The sequence below is a fragment of the Temnothorax curvispinosus genome, unplaced genomic scaffold, assembly GCF_003070985.1.
Source record: "Temnothorax curvispinosus isolate PA1 unplaced genomic scaffold, ASM307098v1 QBEX01016763.1, whole genome shotgun sequence".
Classification (NCBI taxonomy): domain Eukaryota; kingdom Metazoa; phylum Arthropoda; class Insecta; order Hymenoptera; family Formicidae; genus Temnothorax; species Temnothorax curvispinosus.
The window spans coordinates 452,381-467,980 of record NW_020226543.1 but is presented as its reverse complement, the minus strand read 5'-3'; the positions used below and the strand labels follow the sequence as shown (position 1 = coordinate 467,980).

Sequence of the window (15,600 nt, the reverse complement as noted above, 5' to 3'; positions counted from 1 at the left end):
ATACAACGCCGGGTTTTCGTTCAGTCACGCAGGTGGTTCCCGTCGTGCCGTACTCGATACTCCGCCCGAGCGCTTTCTTTCCTCCTCGTGAGTATCCCCCGCGCGTTAGGAACATCGACTAGCGGTTGAACTCCCGGCCAGTATCAACATTATTAGTAAGCACCGCGTCCTGCCGCCAAGCTCACGGGGGCGAGAATTCTCGCTTTGCTGAATAAACACCTGATTCATTCTTCCAGTGCTTGAGTTCCACTCCCACGTGACAACGTTTTTTTCCCCCTTTTCGTTTACATACGCTGCAGGAATATTAACAATCTCAGGTCGGGCATCACCGCCACCCAGAGGGGGTCATCGCGCGACAAGCGCAATATAAATAACCTGGGGGCCGCGCTATCAACGAGCCGAGGGAATTAATGGTCCCGCCGCTTCCCGTCGCGCTTGGTGCACCTATCAGGGGCTTATCGGCCACGTCGAAGTCGCGGCCGATGATCGGAAGGCCTAGTCGTAGAGCGGCGGAGTCGCTCGGCGGGCCATACGATACGCTAGACACGAGCGGGAACCTAAATTTGGTGCGGTTCAATCCGAAAATAATTCCCGCTGCACGCACACGTACACGTCTACCCTCACACACGCGTGCATGCGTGCACGTACACATCCGCTTTTTCTCTCTCTCTCTCTCTCTTTCTCTCTCTCTCTCTTTATCTCACGCGGCCGCTCTCCTTTCTGCCCTACGCTCCACGCGCTCAGACTCGACGTAAGGCAAAGGTAAGGTGAGTCCGTCCGTGCTTACATCCTGCATGCGACAATTTTCCCCGATGATTTCCGTGTGATTGCTTCCTAATCGCCGCAGTTGGTCCACCCTCCGCTGAGCCAGATAGTGAAATTATCTTAGAATATAGTTCTCCCCGCGTTACTGGAGTTCGGATGAAGTATCTTCATGGGTCTTTTCATGCGTTCAAAGGTACAGAGTGAGGCCTAGCGACAAAAGTCACTCGAGATTAAGATCCCTCTCGAGTAAACTCAATTGAAATCCTCTTGATAGTGGAAGGGTTGATTCTGGGAGTGGCAAGTTCACAAGACTTGAGATGCGACGCTTCTCAGACCTTGCGTGTCATTAATTACCTTTTTGCTATGTAATGTGTATTGAATGTATAAATAGGTCCCCAAGTTTTCTGGCACAAAAATTATTCTTAAATTATTTTTTAATAGAATGCGAAGGTATTTAGTACTCCGCGCAATTTTTTTTTTAGTAGTCCTAGAAGAGCCTGGTATTCTTAGAGTCATATTAAAGTTAAATTGATGTTGTGCTAAAATTATACCGCAAAATTATGAAATCTCCCTCTGGCCGGTGCGTGGATCCCTCCGTGCGGAGTTGGAGCGACCGCAACCGGCGATGTCGCGGAAGCAATAATCGCGACAACCGACGCGCGTCCAAAAGCAACGCGATGATTTCATTACGGCCGCATTACTTTATTCACGCTGACGAAAATACGCGCGGACACGCGCGTGACTAACGACGCGCGTAATTGTAATGCGCGTCGCTTTATGACGTCGCGTGAAACCGATGTAACCGGCACACTCATTTCTGCCTACGGTACCCGCTGTGAAACTTGACGATCAGCTATGCGCACCGAATATGTTAAAGACATTTTGTCAACATGTATTTTCAAGACACCCACACGACCTTATCATCAATTCTACAATTGCACTGTTAAATTTGTAGTGCCAAATTATACTCAATTTGAGTCAATTTTAATCGTTCCTGTAGATCGCCACTGCTCCTACTCAATATGTCATTAATTTAACTTATAATAAATTTCGACACATATGTTAATTAAAAATGATACAAAATGTTATTTAACTCAAGGTATTGGTTTAAATTTTATTCTTTAATATTTAACAGTGTGGTTTTGGCTGATCAGTTATTTGCAAACCGAGCTGTTTCTAATTTATTGCCCATCTAATTACAGTTCAAGCAACAAACATGATTATCTTTGCATCATGTCCGTATCTCCTATGCTTCCTTTTACGTATCACACCAATTTTCCTCGGCAAAGCTTGACAGGCGTTACGATCTGCATAACAATTATCTTTCTCTTGCGACAGAAGAAAGAAGATATCTCCTCCTTTCGTCATCCGCACGATGCATATCGCTTGCCTTGTGACATAGTCTGACTCTCTTCGGGTTCCATCAGCATCACCATCACGATCGGTTACATTTATCGGGATCTATGCGACCAACACCTTATCCGATAAGCTTCCGCTTGAACAAGCGACCCTGTTCTTTTCCTAGCAAGTATCTCTTTTTTCCGAACGGCACCTTCGGCCAGCGGTTTCAGAAGCACGAATCGCAATTTCGGAAGTGCGCGCGCGCCACGCACTCATCCTTCAACGTCGGCGTCTCCGTCTCGTTCGCCGTAAGCGTCTTCGAGCATCGGCAGTCCGCGTGCGAGCCGTTTCCCGCTCTCGGGAGCGCTCTCGAAGAGAGCGAGGAAGGACGGTCCCGCACTTTTTCACCCGTTCGATCGCCTTCCGCGATCCCGCGAGGTCTTTCCGATTCGTAAGTGCTCGCACGAACACGGGCGCGTTTCCGGTTTCGTCGCGTAGCCGGCGGAAGTGGAGGTCTCGCGGATATATCGAGTGACGTTGTAAGAGAGAGAGGAGAAGCGAGTGCGGTTTTAGAGCGCGGATCTGTGAGACAATAGTTGTACAGTTTCGTGAATGATTCTTCTTCAATTAGAAAAGGATCACGGAAAAAATTGCTACTATACGGACAACTAACATTTTTTGCTGCAAGAGCTAATTAATTTTGCAATAATAGCAAAATCTTTTGCTGCAATAGCAAAGTTCAGGAAAACTTTTTGCTATTACAACAAAAGGTTTTGCTATTATTGCAAAATTAATTAGCTCTTGCAGCAAAAAATGTTAGTTGTCCCATATTTAACAAATAGATTTGCTGTTGCAGCAAAACTTTTTTTTCCGTGATGCATTGTTAAAACATCAATAATATATCCGTGATACTTTCAAATACATAGGTTTGATCTTCTCGAAGTAGTTTGGCTGGAGAATTTAGCGATCGGTCGATTTATGTCCATTTCAACCAACATATTAACTTACTTTTTATTATTATTTTTTTAATTCTTAGAACTAGAGAAAGATGGAAAGTAAGTTAAACCGATTAAAGTTAATCTACATTGGTAGAAATGGACATTAGTGCGCTAATTAGATAACGCGTATTCGACTCCTGAACAGCGGAGTTTCTCCAGTTGATCCCTTTCATTCTCATCGAGGACGGCATTCCGGTGTGATTTGACGCGAACTAATTAAATTTTCCTATTTCTCGGACGTAATCTCGTTTTCTGGTCTCTGTTAAAACGTATCGCGTTAATTCCACTATTTTTTGGTGTAAAAACTTGCACGTTCGAGACACGTCTTTACGTTCGGGAGGTCCAGCCCTCGGCGCGCATAATAGACGCTTTCTTCCCGTCTCTTCACTTCCGCCGTACCGCGTCTTTCTTTTGCGTTCTAGAAGAGGTCGCGGCTCCAACGCGTGCCGCGGGCGTCTATTTTCGGCGATTTCTCGCGGCGAAGAGCGAGATTTGTCGTAGTTCTAAAATTACGCGGCCACTAATGCCAGGAGGAGGCGGGTGTTCGCTACCTTTCTCGTTCTCTCTCTTTCTTGCTCCCGCGCTCTTTCTCTTTTCTCTCCTGTCTCTCCGGCGAACGAAACCGGCGGCCGCCGCCGGATCGGCGCAGCTGCCGCGAAATTGACATTGACGGTACGGCGCGATTTTCCCGGACGCGATTTTAACGGCGACCGCCCGCCGGCATTTCGTGTTTCAGGGCGGCACGGAGTTACGGGATCCGCAGAGAGTCGAGAAGCTCGGCGAGACCTACCTGCCCTACTCGGTCTTCCTGGAGTACATAAACGGCCTGGGCACCTCCACGTTCGCGTAAGTATTCCCGGCTGATGCGTGCGTGCCGAGATGCGTATGTGTCTGTGTATGCGTGGGAAGCTGCCTCGTCTGCAACTCGCATCTTCTGTATCCTCATTTTGTAATTGAAACTGTGGCAAGACGAATTATGTGACGAATTATGCGCAACTGTGTTGCTTTAAACTGTATTACTTTTTCTTTACTTTACTCTACTTACCTTCGTTTACTTTACTCGTTACTTTTCAAAGCGCGACCGCTTTGAACTTGAGTCCCGTCTCTCCCTCTCTGTAAATTTATTCGTTAATTTGTTGAAGGAATGTTGCTTCTACGATCTTCTTCCGTGGGGAATTTAAATTTTGTTGTGTATAAGATTTGTTTGAATTTACTATCTGCAAATTATTCGATTTTATTTTTTTTTTTTTTTGAAAATTACACGTTTGACATTTTGTTGTTTAATTTTATTTTCTTATTGTCAGGCTTTGTTATCTAATACCTAATTTTACTTCGATATCTTAATTAATTGTCTTTTTTTATGATAATAAATACTAGCGGATCCTAGGGGGGATTTTCCAAATAAAACAAAATTAGTTTTGCTGGATCTGTTTTAAAAATTTAAGGGAAAAATGCATTAAACGTTAAAGCAAGATAAGAAGTTTCACCATGTTATCGTCATTGATCCTGGAGTAAAAGCTGAGCGTGATACTATGATAATACGAAAAATATCAAACCAAATAATTTTGTCGAAGCACCCTCCATTATCGACGTCAGAATCCGCTAGTGATAATAAATAAGTCACCCTCGCGTTATATGTAAAAACAATACAGGAAAGATGAGACAGAGAATACGAACAATAAAAAGGATGTTACCTTAAATTGATTTATAATTTATTGTCCAATGGGAGAAGAAACATTGTGGATCTTTCGACTATATGCTAATGTAAGTCTTCTTTAGCACAATAATTTTCTTTTTTTTTTTAACAAACAACTTTGTTCCTTCAGATCGGGCACGTATAATCTCTTCAAACACAACTGTAATTCTTTCACCGAGGAGGTCAGCAACTTCCTGGTGGGCAAGGGCATTCCCAAGTTTATCCTTGATCTACCGGAAGAAATATTACAAACGTACGTTTTATATTTACTATCACGATTTGATATTTAATAACTGTTATATTTATTGCGTAAAAATACCTGTTTATTTCAAAGCGATGTTTTTTTAATCTGAATTACATTTATTTTCAGACCTATCGGACAAGCTTTAGGCCCGTTGATAGAAACATTAAGCAGTAACGCGAGTGCTGGATTCACAGTCGGCCAGAGATTCGTCGAGGCGAGGATCCAGAGGGAAGCTTCACCGGAGTATCAACTTCTAAACACAGCCATCGAAGAAGCAAGGTACAGTTTCGCGTGTGATTATCGATTAAGTTTTTTATGAATACTTGACAAAAATTTCATACACGCTCGCAGGTTGAATTCGATCGCGTTAGAGGAACGAAGGAACGTCATTAACGAGAAGCTAGCGAAGAAAGACCGGAAGAAGAAAAAGAAGAAAAAGGAGAAGAAAGAAAAGTGCAGTAGGGAAGCCACCGGCAGCGACAGCAACAGCACCGGACCGAGCAATTGCTGCGGAGATATGGCGGAGAACGAGAGTACGCAGAGTTTTAATTATATCGACGATTATCTTCATCTTATATTGCGGATATTCTCTTCTTCATTTATATTTTGCGATTTAAGGATGATAAAACTGTTGTGATTCTACGTCTTTAAATTGCAAAAATTGAACGAAAAAGAAAGTTGAATTAATGATTTTGAAGAAGTATGCTCAAACTTAAGAAATTTTGAAAATATTTGAAAAATTTTTATATTTATTGTTTATCAGATGCAGTCGGCGAAGCGCAGCAGCAGGCAGCTAATGGGGAAAACGCGCCCACGGAGATGCTTCCGTCTGAGCGGGTGCTACAGATGGAGGAGGACGAGAAGCGGGAGCAAGAAGAGAAGAAACGCCGTCGAGATCCACCGATAGTGTTCAAGGACCTGGTGGATGTGCGAACGGAGTATGAAGGCTTGGTAAGCGCCCTCAAGGGGAAGTTAAACGAAGAGGAACAAAGGTGCCTGGATGAACTGCGGCAATATGTCTTGGAAGACGAAGGTTCCTGGGCTTTAGGCGACAATTTTCTGAACTTCGTTGGTGAGTCATTGAAATAATACGTAGCTCTCGAGTCTTTTAAATTTGAAAATATATCTAATTTATTCGATTAAATTTTGAACTTTAATAAAATACTTAAGTTGAATAGTATGAAAAAGGGAGATGGTTTTTTATATTTGCTCTTAAAAGTACGACATATATATTGTGATATGTTATGTTAAAATTAATTCGGTTGAATTGAATTCAGGTCGAGTTCTCTATGACAAATCGTTAGACAGCGACGTGCGAGTAAAACTGTTGAACGTGCTGTCCGTCGCCGCATTGAAGGACGATGTGATTTTGTTGTTGCATCAAGACAGACGAGAGCATATCATCATGACATACGCCTTCGATATCGACCGGCACCCGCTAGAGGAGCAACTTCCACTCGCACAGTTTGTAAGCACAAACGAAATTATTAGATTAACAATTATTATAATATCTTATTACAATTTTACATTGATTCATATTATAATTTTCTAGCTGTCACTTATATCTGTCTTTAACGTCAGCACTTTAATTGTTTTCGAACAGTTGGCAAATATGTTCGAGAATCTCAGCAGTTCGGAATGGCTGCTTTACATATCGGAGTGGCAGCATCAGGATCAGAACGTCAGCAGCAACATCAGCAACATAAGGGTGACGACTAAGGTTGCGGTGCACTCGCTGCTTTCGAACTCGGAAGACCTGCAGATCCGTGGCGCCGCCATCATCCACAATCTTGCCTGCAAGGAGGTAAAAACTGTGGTCTGTATCCTTCCCGTCCAATTAACATTCTCGCTCATCTTTCGCCGATTTTCGCTTTCACTTTCGTAACTCATCGCTGCAAGCGCTTCGCGTATCGAAGGCATCTTATCGAAGATCACAATTCTATAATTTATTCAATTTTAAGGATTTTCCTTTACATTGTATAGTAATTTTATTTATTTTACGAAGAAGGAATATGAATCGGAATTGTTTAACATTTAAAGCGAATCCTTCGATGCGCGATTTCATTTGTAATGTCGCTTTCGGAATGCGTGCTTGCCGATGTCGAAAGAGAACAAGCTCGCACTGTGTCCTGAGAAAGAAGTGCTGCCTTTATTAATATATATAAAAAAATAATAAGTATTAGAAAACAGCTCTGTAAATCGCTGTCAATGCTAAACTCGACCGTCGACGTGGACGTCTCTCGCCTGGTAACCCGATTCCACGAACCAGCAACGAAAAGAAAATGAAAGGGAACACACACATATTTGCCATTAATAAAAGAGAACGGTTCAAAGGATACATGACTCACTCGATGCTCGTTTGCATGCGCACACTGAAGCTCTCTAATCGCGCGGCAGCGGATAGCGCTGCGTGTGACGGATACCTTTCCAGAAATCGGATACTGTTTTTTCAGAAAATGAACAAAAGCAAAAATCTGCGGCGACTTTTACCGAAAGGCAGCATTTCTAAGGTACCTATCCAAATCCATGTTAAATCGAACCGTGCGCTGCGGTAAGTCGTCAACTTTTAATCGGTGTCCGGCGTGCCATCAAATACACGCGCGTAATATACATATATACATACATATAACGTGATGTGCGCGACGACCGCAACTCATTGCTGAACATGTGAGTGTTCGATAATATTTCGTATCTTAACATTTACTGAAACTGCGGAAAACTCACGTAACGGCGATGCTTCCAAGCTTAGTTCTAAATCTAATGCAATGTAAAACATTACACATTTCGCGGAAAGAAGAATTAAGAACTGTGTGTAATTGTTTTCCTGTGATTACTAGGAAATAAAAGATTAACTCAAGTCAATTAACTTTGAGATGGACATGGAGCTTTCAAGCTTTTCGCGATCGCAGTTTATATTGCAACTAGATAATCGTTAGCTTGACACCGTGCGTCGTACAATCATATCTTCATTCACATGTTTGTTTCTCGTGTGAGTAAGATGTATGATCTTAAATATTCTAATGTGTGAACTGTAGGTTTTCGATGACGTCGCAGTGGAGCTGACGATGGCGTTGCTGCAATACTTCAACGGCAGTCCCGCGGAGGAACAGCTGTACACGTGTATGAAGTCTCTGGCGCGTTTTACGCAGATCAGCGGCCAAGAGGTGCCACAGCTTATACAGATGATCGGACCCGAGCCGAACAAATTCAGGGGTACCTCCCAGAGGATCGACGAGCAGATCGAACAAGTTAACAAGAAGCTACGCTAAATTGTCGACCGTCTGCGAAAATGTCGTGTTTTACAAACGCGAGATAAAACTGGACATGTTTCCGCTATGGAATGAATTTTTACTTAGAGATTCTATCGAGTCAGTCACATATATTATTATTATTATTATTATTATTATTATTATTATTATTATTATTATTATTTATGAAGATTAATTATATATTGTTGTCATTTTAATATTATTATATGTATATTACTATTACTAGATTACGCGAGTCGTCGCAGCGTTTCTTCAATTTCACTTTTCACTTTTTTATTCGACATCTTTTCCTTTTGTATAGATAATTAAAGGCTAGCGATGCTTCACCGTTCTACGCAGAGCGGTGAAAGATAGAAATGAAACGCGCGTGGCGCGATGACGTGCCCGCCATGTGCGCGACTATCTCCCGATTAAAAAATGTCTGACCGTTTATAGAGGATTTCGGCGCGACGAAATCTCCAAATTAGCTGTATCGAGTAACGGCGTGTTGTGAACGCTTACGCACTTCACGCTCCATCAATTATGTGTCTGTTCTTCGCACGATATAAAAAGCGATGCGAAGACGTAATAAAATTTTGGCAACGAAGGCGACTTTTCTTGTAACATCTACTATTTTCCCCGTCGTTTTCATGAGATGTTTAAAAAAAAGGAGGAATCTCAGGGATCATGCGTCGGGATCAGCCTGCCACGTATCTTGCGTCGTATCGCGAGAGAATCAAATATGAAACATAGCAAGCAATTAGCTGCAAAGTTAGCTGTTGTTAATCCCGCGTCAAGGTTCCTGACAACCGTTTGCGCGGGTCTTTATCAAATTGTCAACAGCGCGCATAGTACAAAACCGACGGGAATTAGTAATTGCGCAATTAATGAGATTTTGACGCGGGAATTTTTACAGCGAGCTTTTAGGGATAGACGCACGCGGCAATGATAAGATGCGCGGAGTGTCGAGACGCGGGAGAGTGCCGAGAGCTCGGGCGTTGAAACACGCTTGCGGTTGCGAAGTCACGAGAGCGAAGTAGTTCGCGGTGGATTCATTAGTGTCTCGCTCTCGTGTCTCGTCGATACAAGGAGGATGTCCGACGAGGAGTACCCGGCGATTCCGATTTCGGAACGGAAGCCACGTTTCACGGTGGCGAAATACATACCGGTGCTCGGCTGGCTACCGCGATATACCCGGTTGAAGGCCGTGTCGGACCTTATAGCGGGCATCACTCTGGGCCTGACTATGATCCCTCAGAGTATGGCCTATGCGGTATTGGCTGAACGGATTCCGCAGGTATTATAGTTTCTTCGCCGTAACGTAATTTAGACTATGAAGATAAGCGGTTATCTATTTAATGACTCTAAACGTGGAAACGTGGATACATACATATATATTCCTTTAAATTTCAATCTGAGATCATTGCGCTTCAAAGAACGCACTTTTAAATCTTGTTTTCTTAAATGTTAGATGGTTCTAAGATCTTTTTAGTAGGTACTATACTACTGTATAATCTGTATATTATTGATACTACGATGTATTTCTGTGTTCTTAAAAATACCATATGTGACAAGTGATGCTTGCAGTACGGTCTATACTCTTGTTTTGTGGGCGGTTTCGTGTACATTATTTTCGGAACCACTAAGGAGGTCTCGATTGGTCCATCGTCTTTGATGTCCCTTCTAACGCTGCAGTACACGCGAGACATGCCGCAGGATTTCGTAATACTGCTCTGTTTTCTGGTTGGATGCGTAGAATTTTTAATGGGCGTATTAAATCTAGGTTTGTATTACGAAATTATCTAATCAACTAACTTTCCATTGTCTTCTGCGCTCACATTTTGCCATTATCATCTGTTCTATTGCATTGTTTATGACTAAGTACGTCGGTGCAATATTAATCGACGTGATTCTTGTAGGATTCCTGGTGGATTTCATATCAGTCCCGGTCACGTCGGCTTTCATGTCGGCGGGAGCTCTCATTATAATAATCGCTCAGTTACAGGGCCTTCTAGGATTAAAATATAAGTCGGAAAATATCGTAGACAATTTGTACAAACTGTTTAAGAATATTGATAACATTCGGCTAGCCGATTTCGCACTCGGGATTTTCAGCATCGTGTTTCTTTTGGTCTTCAGGGTGAGTGCCCGAATTATAAGCGAACAATTTCTAATAATTGCAAAAGTATAATATGTATATGTATGGTGTCTCTATCCCTAGAAATTGAAAGACATCGACTGTCGTTGCGCGAAAAACAAGAGAGATACTCCTAGAAATGCAACGATAAAAAAGATACTTTGGTACTTCTCCATTGGTAGAAACGCTCTCGTTGTACTTATTACAGCCACGATAGCGTATCAATTCGAAAAAAATACGGGATCCGTTCCGTTTAGGCTCTCAGGTACGGACTAATTATTATTATACGTATAAAAGGCTTTAACGATTAAAAATAAATCACATAAAAGAGGGCATAAAGCCGTAATAAGGTCTTCGTGTTAAGTTCTTTAATAAATAAAAATTTTTTTTTACGAACGTTTTGGCCAATATCTGGCCATCCTCAATGTAGAAAATAAATTACCGGATCAACTACCGCATTATTACCGCATTATCGCAACGCACGCAAACCCTCCAAACTGTTACAAGTCATTTTCTTAATTAACGCATTGTACGAGACGCGAGGCACATAGTCCTTCTAACATATTATCTTGCAATACAAATGTAGGCGGGTAGCGCTCTTAGATAATATGTTAGAAGGACTATATGCCTCGCCTCTCGTACAATGCGTTAATTAAAAAAATGACTTGTAACAGTTTGGAGGGTTTGCGTGCGTTACGATAATGCGGTAATAATGCGGTAGTTGATCCGGTAATTTATTTTCTACATTGAGGATGGCCAGATATTGGCTGAAACGTTTGTAAAAAAAATTTTTATTTATTAAAGATCTTAACACGAAGACCTTTTTACGGCTTTATGCCCTCTTTTATGCGATTGATTTGTAATTATTATTTGTTATTGACAATCGATTCGTTAAATAAATAATTTTTGAAAGTGATGCCTATCATAAAGTTGAAACACAAAACAATCTACATTTAGTATAGTTGTAAAATTATTAAAATTGGATAATTTATGTTTTTAGCCATTATTTCCTTATTAATTAATTACAGTTATATTAAACGGTTCTATTTAAAAATGTGCGCTATGTATACATATTGTTCGTATTTTTATGAAACGCAATTTAATCTTGCAGGAAAAATAGAAGCCGGCTTTCCTAAAGTATCGTTACCGCCCTTCTCATCGCAAGTGGGAAATCAGACATACACGTTCGTCGACATGTGTACTCATTACGGAATAGGATTAGGGATACTTCCTGTTATATCCGTCTTAGCGAACGTAGCAATAGCCAAAGCGTTTGGTAACAATTTTCATAATTCTTTTAATAATTCTAGTCTCTAATTGGACAGCGGATTGCCTATAATTACAATAAAACAAGATGTAATAAAATCATTTTATTATATTTAACAAAATCTAATTTCATTATATTTTATAAAAAAATATCTAACGCATATATATATATATATATATATATCTTCAGTTTTGGGGATTCACATTCTTACAATATTTCAGGCAAAGTGAAGGAGAGCAAGTGAAGAAATTTGTTCTGATAAAATACTAATTAAGTATGCGTGTCTCCGATATTTTCTTTCCCTCGCGATCTCTTCTATGGATAGAATCCTTCGGATTGGATATTTTGCTAAGTGAATAAGCGAGACCTCGTGATCTCAAAATGATCTTGGGCTTCTTGCAGCGATGGGAGCCTCCATTAATGCGACGCAGGAGATGCTGGCTCTCGGTCTCAGCAACATATTCGGCAGCTTCGTGTCGTCTCTGCCAACCGCCGGTGCCTTTACTCGAAGCGCGGTCGGCAGTGCCAGCGGAGTGCAAACGCCTATGGCCGGTTTATATTCCGGTAGTAGAGAATCTATTAATAACATTATTTTTTAAATTTGCAATTGTCTTCATTCCCTTCGTACACGAGGAACATGGGAAGCGACGTAGGAAATCTGCATGCCTATTGCTACACGTTTTATCATAATTTATTATTATTACGCAACACTCTTAATATCTCATGCATAATTAAAGAAATTTACGATTCTAATCCTGGCGCGACAGCGTGTTATAGCAGCATCACACAGCGAGGCATTGTATGATGATACGAAAGGTCACATAACCGTACGAGAAAACGATGTGACAAAAAGTAACGGATGACATTTCGCAGGTACTATGGCATTGCTGGCGTTGAGCTTTTTAACGCCGTATTTTTATTACATCCCACGTGCGACGCTATCGGCGGTGTTGATAATCGCCGTGTTTTTCATGATCGACCTGAAGATCATAAAATTACTCTGGAAAGGAAGCAGTTAGTATTACACACGTGTGTGCATAGATTAGACGAGAGAGACGGAGCGCGACAGGCTTACGTAATACATTGCTTCTCTCGCAGAGTTGGATGCGATCGCGGCGATGGGGACCTTTGTGATCTCCGTTCTTATCGGCATCGAAATCGGACTTCTTCTGGGCGTCCTCTTCAACTTGATCCTTTTCATCCGACTGTCCGCGAGAGTAACGCTTCAAACAACCAATTGCAAAGTAAAATTATATAAATATATTACACTACATACAAATTATTTTAACAGATATGAAGATATGAATTTTTCAATTATATAAAGAGAAAAAATATATATATCTTTTATATACTCAACAACTTTGTCATACAAGTGTTTCTAAACTAAATATAAATACTTTAATAACAAATTCTTGGTCACACTTTAAGACAAAAATTCTAATACGAAAATATCCAGGCTATATAATACTTGAAAAAGAAACTATTAAGATTATTTATTCCTTTCCAGACTCATTTAGGAAATAGATACATAATGCTAAAACCCGACGCCTGTCTCCATTATCCCGCAGTAGGTTCCTTCTGCAATAAAATCATGAGTTTGGCTGGAAACGATGTTCCGTTGATCGTGAACTGCAAAAAATTTACCAGTCTCGATTATACTTCAATTAAGGTAACGGATAACATTCCCCAATCGAATAATTTTTTTTATCAATCCGTAAACGGCATTGCCTCATTCGAAATGCGTGTGATGTTCACAGGGTATTGAGATACTATCGAAAAGATTGAATCACGAAAGAAATCAATTCTGGCTGTTGCATCTTAATTCCGACATCGTGAGAAGTTTCGATATTCTTGCCAACAACGAATACATTCGTCTGATTGAGAAAGAAGAGAGTATCGTGGATATTCTTTATGGTATGTTTGATAATTATTACGAAAATTAAGAGCTAGTAATTGTCATGAAATAATAATGAGGATGTCATCTAATAAATGTTTGTTTATTTTTTTTTTCAGACAATGCTTTATCTAATAAAGATCCTGAAAATTCGATCAATGTTACTGTGAAAAAAACAACGGAAATGGAAAGACTGAGTAGCGGAGACGTCTCGAATTCGCGACGAAAAAATTCCGAATCCAACGCTGAAGAATTGACTCTTATGTCTCCATCTGAATGCTAAATACAACAATAATTAAAGCGATTCTGCCTTTATTTAATTTAGCCTGTTGATTATGTCTATAATCTAAAAATAAAAAATTTTTTTACATTCTCTGGTAAAAATTACCGTTAAAAACGGAAAGAAACGCATAGTAAAACATCATAGTAGAACGTGCATTCTATCCGTTTCTGACTGTTTTACTATGCGTTTCTTTCCATTTCTAACGGTAATTTTTACCAGGGTTGTGTACGGCAAATTATATCTAATATACGCACATATTTGCATGCTAATATATTATTTCTAAAAAATCTTTTTTATGTAATTTTTAATATTTCTAATTTTCTCCTTACAATCTCCATAAGTATCTTGTAAGGGACTTATGAAAATACATTGCAATATTTAAAATACATTCCCATAATTAATATTTTCCTTACAAAATATTAACTTTTTTCGTTAAACGTAAAAATTATTCATTATAAGGAAACAGTTAAGAAATAATTATATTAAATGCTTTATAGAAACTCGATTTATTGATTTTTTGAATCAAAATAGAAGTGATTTTTGTATACAAAATAAGGTCTTGATATTTTCCGCTTTAAAAACATAAAACTAACATCTCGTAATACCTACACCAGAAATACAATTTATTCTAACTTTTGAATCTCTAATGACAAGATATAAATAATACATTAGAGAGAGAAGAGAAAGAGTCTGATAATGCTTTCATGACGTCCTGCGATAAATCTGCCCTAATAAATCCCAAAAGATATTGTGCGGAAGTCCGCACGATATTTGCTGTATGTGTACATTAAAGTTTATATGTTTCTTCTTCGAATGTAGAATAAGCGTCCAGCAGGTTTAAGTCAGTGAAGAGCTGTCTCACTCGTTTTACTTTTTCCGGATCCGAAACTCCGTAACACTCCTGCAGGATAAAAAAACAAAGATGAGCAAGGATAATGTAACATCTGGTGAACCAACACGTTTAGCAAACAATACTTGCTTCTAATATTTTACGTTGCTCCGGAGTGGCGCGTTGAAGAGCTACGACAATGAACCATGTGCATTTCCCTTCCTGGATATCAGTATCATCTTTACCACGTACTTCGGGATTCCCAAAACAACTCAAATAATCATCTTGGATTTGGAAAAAGCGTCCTATCTCTAACAAGACGGGTGTTGCTTGCTTGAACATCTCTGGATCTTTTATTCCAGCCTACATCGAGTAACATCTCGTAACGTATTATTATCATTAAAGTAAAACAGTCTTTTCGTATATAACGAAATTGAGGTACGCTTACTAAATGCATAGCTGCGGTTACTGGCAAAATGCACGTATAACACGCTGTTTTACCCTCGCTAATAGATTTGTATCGATCCATCGTAAATAGATTCAGATCAGGCTTCTTGCCGAAATTGGATAACATATCTAAGCACTGACCTATTGATGTCTTAAATGTAATCTGCCAAAATACATTTATAAATAATTACTCAATTGAAAAAGAAAAGATACGCTGACAAGATATGCTTTTTAGGATTGAAAGAAGTATCTTTACTCACTTCCTGGAATACTTCTAGTAAATTGACATAGCATTCTTTGCAACTAAAGTGTTTTCGAATTATGTAATATACTGCATTCTCTATGAATATGCCATCATTAGCGGCTGCTTCACCTATATCATTATATCGATACCAACATGGTTTGCCTCGGCGAACTAGCGATCGGTCCATGATATCGTCTAACATGAGGC

General features: G+C 40.1%; 2 protein-coding genes and 1 pseudogene across 5 annotated transcripts; 2 read left to right on the top strand and 1 right to left on the bottom strand.

The window, feature by feature from the left end:
* The first annotated feature begins 216 nt into the window (after positions 1-216).
* On the top strand, positions 217-8,899 carry LOC112466950. 4 transcript variants are annotated; one of them, XM_025035320.1, is made up of 11 exons: positions 217-566; positions 2,291-2,557; positions 3,841-3,950; positions 4,931-5,053; positions 5,171-5,323; positions 5,396-5,577; positions 5,808-6,116; positions 6,322-6,512; positions 6,648-6,848; positions 7,498-7,554; positions 8,080-8,899. In XM_025035320.1, exons 1-11 carry the CDS (start codon positions 411-413, stop codon positions 8,311-8,313), a joined length of 1,983 nt encoding a protein of 660 aa, XP_024891088.1. In that variant the 5' UTR covers positions 217-410; the 3' UTR covers positions 8,314-8,899. The 4 variants fall into 4 exon arrangements, with proteins under 4 accessions (XP_024891088.1, XP_024891090.1, XP_024891089.1 ...); XM_025035322.1 differs by lacking the exon at positions 7,498-7,554 and having other exon boundaries at positions 221-566; XM_025035321.1 differs by lacking the exon at positions 7,498-7,554 and having other exon boundaries at positions 227-566; positions 6,648-6,860.
* A 78-nt stretch (positions 8,900-8,977) lies between these two features.
* Positions 8,978-14,202, top strand: LOC112466951 (sodium-independent sulfate anion transporter-like). Its single transcript, XM_025035325.1, has 11 exons — positions 8,978-9,589; positions 9,880-10,075; positions 10,212-10,432; positions 10,514-10,694; positions 11,541-11,705; positions 12,099-12,260; positions 12,570-12,710; positions 12,795-12,940; positions 13,204-13,365; positions 13,454-13,610; positions 13,710-14,202. The coding sequence occupies exons 1-11, from the start codon at positions 9,386-9,388 to the stop codon at positions 13,871-13,873; spliced, it is 1,899 nt and encodes a 632-aa protein (XP_024891093.1). The 5' UTR covers positions 8,978-9,385; the 3' UTR covers positions 13,874-14,202.
* Positions 14,203-14,367: 165 nt separating this feature from the next.
* Positions 14,368-15,600, bottom strand: part of LOC112466960 — a 2,398-nt pseudogene continuing 1,165 nt past the window's right edge.

Excerpts from the sequence above, each read along its gene's own strand:
- LOC112466950 (XM_025035320.1), top strand. The coding sequence starts at position 411 with ATGGTCCCGCCGCTTCCCGTCGCGCTTGGTGCACCTATCAGGGGCTTA. Across the intron at positions 5,324-5,395 it reads ACAGCCATCGAAGAAGCAAG|GTTGAATTCGATCGCGTTAG; the intron begins GTACAGTTTCGC and ends ACACGCTCGCAG. Across the intron at positions 6,117-6,321 it reads CAATTTTCTGAACTTCGTTG|GTCGAGTTCTCTATGACAAA; the intron begins GTGAGTCATTGA and ends AATTGAATTCAG.
- LOC112466951 (XM_025035325.1), top strand. The coding sequence starts at position 9,386 with ATGTCCGACGAGGAGTACCCGGCGATTCCGATTTCGGAACGGAAGCCA. Across the intron at positions 11,706-12,098 it reads AGCAATAGCCAAAGCGTTTG|CGATGGGAGCCTCCATTAAT; the intron begins GTAACAATTTTC and ends GGCTTCTTGCAG. Across the intron at positions 12,711-12,794 it reads ATTACTCTGGAAAGGAAGCA|AGTTGGATGCGATCGCGGCG; the intron begins GTTAGTATTACA and ends CTTCTCTCGCAG.